This window comes from Agrilus planipennis, unplaced genomic scaffold (assembly GCF_000699045.2).
Source record: "Agrilus planipennis isolate EAB-ADULT unplaced genomic scaffold, Apla_2.0 scaffold22, whole genome shotgun sequence".
NCBI classification, from domain to species: Eukaryota; Metazoa; Arthropoda; class Insecta; order Coleoptera; family Buprestidae; genus Agrilus; species Agrilus planipennis.
In genome coordinates this window covers 603728-609619 of record NW_020438874.1, presented here as the reverse complement: position 1 = coordinate 609619, position 5892 = coordinate 603728, and the positions used below count along the sequence as shown (strand labels likewise).

Sequence of the window (5892 nt, the reverse complement as noted above, 5' to 3'; positions counted from 1 at the left end):
AAGACTTCGAAAAAGTAGTGTACCGTCAAATTCGCTTAAAGAATTTGTCATCAGACTTCCACTAGATATATTTTTTATTTTAGTTGTATATTAGTTTAAATAGTGATATGAAAACACTCTATTTTATTTTAAGTAATAGTTAACTAGTAGATTATGAAGATAGGAAATTGAATTCTTTAATTGCTATTTTTTTTAAAGGCAAGAATAAAACGGTTGCCTTAGTACTTCAAATCAGAACAATTAGCTGTTACATTTTGGCATTTTTGTAGAAATGCATCCTTTTTTTTAGGTACAGTAGGTTATCTCACTGGTTATAAAACAAGTAGTAACAAGGTAACATTATTAGCGTCGTCTTGATGGTTTTTAGAAACTTTTGTTTAAGTAATTAGAGCAGCTTCGTTTATTAACTTTCACCTTAATTTTCATTTTTTTTTAACCATTAAGAGCTCTTTCTTGACTGTTGGAACACTTTCTACATTTTGCAATAAAATTATGATAAACAAGAAAAAGAAAGCAACCTCTTTTTAAGATCATCTTTTAGGGATGAAATGCATGTGTATAAGAAAAATACTTTAAATTTTATAAAACGCATGCCTTCTTATTACCAGTTACCTAGTTGTAATAAAAATAAAAGTAAAATACTGCAAAATCCATAAATCATTCGTGTGTAAACGACGAATGACGTCTTGCCATTGTGAAAAGGTATTCATGAAAATCTTTCTTTCATTATCTTGTTATTCAGGCCAGTGAACCACACCCCCTCTTATTGTACGTTGATTAATGCACAGTAGTGTTTTGTTTTCAAATTACGAAACTACCTTACGATTAGCAAGAGCATATTATATGTACGTACTGAAAAAGATTTTTTATTAGTTTAGGTGTACTAAGATTTTTATGGCTTTCAGCTCTTTTATTACCCCACGCGTAAATTTACTATTATCGAAAGGGGTGTAAACTGATGGACGAAATTTAAAAGAGGACAGCGGGGTCGATTATCTACCTACATTTCTAAAGTAATTAAGGTTGAATGTCCTCTTAGCAGATTGAAGCAAAAAAAAAAACGTCTATACCAAGTTAATTTACGTAATCAAATTATTATAATCAATGCTGACATTTTGTGCTGCAGTACGTGTTCATTCGCATTCAAAGACATGAAATTTCACAAATGAGTTTATAAAGAATAGTATTATAAACTGGGATCATCAATGATTATGATGATTACTCGCTCGACGAGTATTTATCGTTTCAATCGAATAAATTAGCCATTGGTGACATTGATGGGAACTATTCAAGTTCTTTTGTTGTCCACTAACAATACGATTTATGTGAATCAAGAAAGTTTAGGTTTGTTGATTATGAAATTTGTGTTTGCTAAAGAAGTAGAGTGTGAAATAGGGTCATTTAATTCTTGCTAGAAGTACCAACAAAAGGATAACATGCCAGAGTCTTTCTAAAATGAATAGTGACAAATAGCAAGTGTTTTAATTTTTTACTATTATACTGAGTTTTGATTTTGCATGAATTTTAGTTCTAGAATAACTTGGTAAAGTATTAGATAATAAGTTTAACAGACAATATAACAACTTTGCTTTTCATAATAATTTAATTTTACTAGATACTATTATTATAACAATGTGATATATATGCCACCACTTATACAATCTACGTGTGTGGGTAGTATATACGTGAGAGTATAGCGGGTAGCGGTTATTTTTAATTTTTTGAACTTTTTTGTATGATAGATTGAAAATGGAAAAAAATACATAATTTCAAGTATGCTGCTGCTCTACTAGAGGGATTTGGGAGTTAGAAAACGTTTCTGCTTAAAGGTAAATACAATTTTTACTGCTACAAGTTATTAAATATGAAATCGATGAAATGATTATTTAAAAATGCCCTAAATATTTAATATGAACCAGAATTACTAATGTATATTCAACCATTATTTTATCAAATATTGTTTTTATGAGTGTAGGTAATTACTTATTCGCACGTATATTTATCAAAATTAATTTAGGAATTATTAAAACTTATTTTTATTTGTCACCATTTGAGCCATTTAAATTATTAAATTACCGCGTTTTCTGTCTCTCTGGGTTAATTATGACGAATGACGTGTTATCTTAAAAATTACTTACGGTATGGCTTGTAGTTCTTGTTTACTTTCCCCAAATCGAACTCTATATACAAGTGCTGCAAGTTTAGCAGCCTCTTCTTTTGTACATTTGTGATATCCCCTTATCAGTTTTGGTAGTTCTTGATGAAAATGAAATATAAGGTCAGCATTTCTATCTTTTCCGGGTACCGTATTCGTCCATAATTTCTTCATGAAGAATACTTGATACGAAAATTGTGGTATTATACCATCTCGTACAGGCCTTGCTTTACGAATCCAATCGGTTAAATGACGAACAAAGTCAAAAAAGAAGTCTCCTTCCGGTACTGATATTACCTGTAAAAAGAATAATTGACAATAGATGTTTCTATTGAAGTAACATAGCGATTGCTTGCATGATAGCAATAAACATTTTGAAGATTTGCTTGCTATTATTACCTATATACAAAATTTGCTATTTAGATATATTTGGGTGAATTAGTTATTTTTATTTACTGTAAGTTGGACCAACAAGATTAGGTGTATTTATGTATGTAGACACATTAAAGTTACCTTATCTGCAATTTTAACAAATAAACTAAAGCCCTCGCTCGATTTAAGATTCAGTCTTTGGCTGATGTTGTGACAGAAATCTTTGGCCCTTGTGCTAGAATCGACTTCGAATGCTTCGTCAGTATCATCAGGAAAATAGACTTTATGGAATATCTGTGTTGTCTTATGTTGTATAGCTTCTACCTCTACTTGGTGGGGAGGATATTTTCTTTGACCATTCCTTAATGTCTTTTGTAATCTCTGAAGCGAGTCTTGAGCTATGGGGTGCCTTCTAGTTCTCAAAAACAAAGTCAATTCTTTTAATAAACTTTGTGAGCAGGTAAACAAGCCTGTTGCCAGCCACATCAGTTCCCAACCCCGTTCTTCTGACAATCTGTGATGGTTGTCTGTTAATTGCTTCATTATTTGACAATAGATTTCGTCCCGTAATATCTCGTGTTTCAAAGGGCCATCAAAAATGTGATCTGTGTACTCGTTTCCGGACCTGGGACGTTTAGATGGTAAGTCTCCCATGTACTTCAATATGGCGCTGAAAGCAAAGCAAGCCTCGTCTGCCAATTCCTCCTTGGAAAGAAGCTTTTTTAGTAAAGGTTGTTTAATCGGTTCGCGGGAATGTCGCCATAAATCATCATAGCCCCTTCTTGATGTCAGGGTTAGGGATTTCGACATAGTTCGTTTCAGTGGAGGTCGAAAATGATCGATTGCATAATCTGCTAGAGTGTGAGGCTTATCACGAGGGTCCACTCCATTTAGAGAATGATGACTTATTTTTCTTCCGTGATCCGCACCTTAAATATTAAATAAATTAAAAACAGCTTGTAATGGATATTGATTAACTACCTTCTACACTAAATAGCTGCAATATGTCAGAGGGAGGTTTAGACATACAGGGTAAAACATAAACTGTTTCTGCAGGAAAGTCTCCCTTTTCTTGTGTTCTCTCACATCGTCCTACACACCAGCCAGAATTTAAGACAGTCTCTCCCGTGCTGTCCTCTTCCAGGATGATGAGATCGCCTTTTTGGAAAGTTAGAAAGCTGGAACCTTCCCCTGGAGCTTTGTAATTTTGCAATGCAATAACGAACTTTGATCTTTTTTTTAAACCTTCTAAAAAATAAACCACCAAATCTCTAATGTCTTCTGCGTTAGGACTTTGGAAGGTAAATTCCTCTCCCCTAACAGTGCTAAGACTAAACGTTTGAGTGAAAACCTTGTTAGTTTTTTGACTGGAAACTGTTGTGATTTCCGGGAATGAAAGTTCAAGTAGGACTTGTTCTTGATCGTCGACAACGTAAACACCTGTCCAATTTACAGCGATTATTACATCATTTTTGGGAAGATTTGGACCAGAGTTGCGATAGGCTTCATAAAAGCGAGAGAAAAGGAGGGGCCATTTAAATTTTGCGTAACTTACAATGTCTTCTTTCACTTTTAAAGACTGAGCTTTTTCTTTTAAATAGTAACTTTTCCTATAAGCTTGAACCACAAGGTTTCCCCAGCGATCGACTGCTTTTTCTATACCTAAAATACACAAATAAACACTTAGGTATATCAATAAAACATCGTACCATAAATTATTTACCTGTTAAACAGTAGTCCGGAATATAGTTTGGTAATAACGTAAGAAGTCTTTCTGAATTCATATCCAATCCATATTCAATATAGTATTGTTGTGCCGCAATCATGGCTAAATCTTCTTCCTTATCGCAACGATATTCTCCAAATTTTACCCCTCTCACGACTTGTTGGTAAATTAGATTTGTTGCCACTTGATCTTCGGAAGGATCATGCCATGGCGCAAATATTTCTTTTCTAAAGAATAGTCTCCAAGGGGCGTTTCTTTCTTGAGCACCCTGTTCTTTTGCATACTGTTCACATTGAGATATGGCATCCATCANAATTCATCGATTGCCATACAATATAAATATAAATTGTTAATTTATACTTCTTATTACTTCAAGTTTCAAAAGTGTGGAATATTCAGTATATTTTCTTTTTACATACGATAACGCAACATTTCATGATTGAAGTAGACACTAACATCGATAAATAATTTTAATAGCCTTAAGACTCTAAAAACCAAAGTAATGCTTTTCCGTATATAAATAATATTGTATATTAATATTTTTGTATAAATATCGCGTGTATGTACGTTTGAAATACAAGGTTTTAAATCTTGCAGAGTGATAATTGTATGCAACGTTTGTAGTTTTCACGGGTGATTTTTTTTAAATTCTGTTAATTCATCAAGAGTTAATAATCATTGTAATTGATTTTAGTTTTCTGAAACTGAATAATTGAATCAGTTTTTGATTTCGGTTAAATTCGTTCATTTAAAGGTTTTTAATTATTGTATTACATACTGATTAATTGGAACGTTTTTGATTTCAGAGTATGTGAATAGAGCTATAAAAGACTTGTACATAGTAATATATTTATTAAAAGACTTACCTACGTAAAAACATGACATATCTGTACATTGCACATTTTGTAGAAATATATTTCAGTAACTGTACTTTTTTGTTTCGATTTTGAATATTTCTTAGTAAGCAAAACCAATTTCGAAGTATTTCAAGAATCCTACGTGGTTTTGAAAATCATAATTGAAACATGTAATTGTCTTTTAGTAGTACAGTTTGTGATAAAATAACTGGTTAACAAATTACGGGTAAAACGGTAAAATAATAAAATATTTTCTCATGGTTTTGCAAAGGTTCTCACGAAAAAAAAATCATTGCCGAGTAACTTCTATTTCCTTGCAAATCACTGTGGGAATTCTTAAGACAATGCTATTATTTTTAATAATTAGGAACCCACTGTATTTTAATAAGATCCCCATTCTCATGGTTAGTAGCAAATGAAAGGTGCAATTAGATCATTAAATATTAATTATGGGAAAAAAATAAGATACTCATCTAAGGACTTTGGTTTCCTGCTAAAATTGTAAAAGAAAACGTACTAATTTCTCACAAGTACAATCGTCTCTTTTGAAAAGAAATTGTTAAAAAGGTATTTAAAATTAGAATTACTTTTATGGTTCATTATTTTTGGTTTTTGCTATTTCATGCAGTTGGTTATTTTTTTACTTTTATTGAATTAAAATTATTTTGAGCAATCAATACAGCAAATAAAATTAAAAGTCATGATTACTAAAAATCTACAAAGAGTAATCCAGTTGTTTTAGCAATTTAAAATATTTTTAGTGACTTCATTAACATTAGAGA

General features: G+C 31.7%; 2 protein-coding genes across 3 annotated transcripts in view; one reads left to right on the top strand and one right to left on the bottom strand.

The window, feature by feature from the left end:
- LOC108732940 (suppressor of hairless protein) overlaps nucleotides 1-5892 on the top strand; it is a 40252-nt gene that overhangs the window by 4449 nt on the left and 29911 nt on the right. Inside the window, exon 3 of one of the 2 annotated variants that reach the window (XM_018463943.2) lies at nucleotides 5060-5183. The exons of the other annotated variant lie outside the window; for it this stretch is intronic. The gene's annotated coding sequence lies outside the window, so the exon portion shown is untranslated. Of the gene's footprint in view, nucleotides 1-5059; nucleotides 5184-5892 lie in introns of those variants that run through there. 2 annotated transcript variants of the gene reach the window in all.
- The window catches only part of LOC112906166 (myosin-VIIa-like), a 9735-nt gene continuing 5883 nt past the window's right edge, over nucleotides 2041-5892 (bottom strand). Inside the window, exons 4-7 of the mRNA XM_025979910.1 lie at nucleotides 4251-4567; nucleotides 3509-4189; nucleotides 2669-3456; nucleotides 2041-2452 (exon numbers count right to left, since the gene is read on the bottom strand). Of these exons, the coding sequence (XP_025835695.1) occupies nucleotides 2135-2452; nucleotides 2669-3456; nucleotides 3509-4189; nucleotides 4251-4567 (2104 nt within the window). The 3' untranslated portion in view covers nucleotides 2041-2134. The remainder of the gene's footprint in view (nucleotides 2453-2668; nucleotides 3457-3508; nucleotides 4190-4250; nucleotides 4568-5892) is intronic.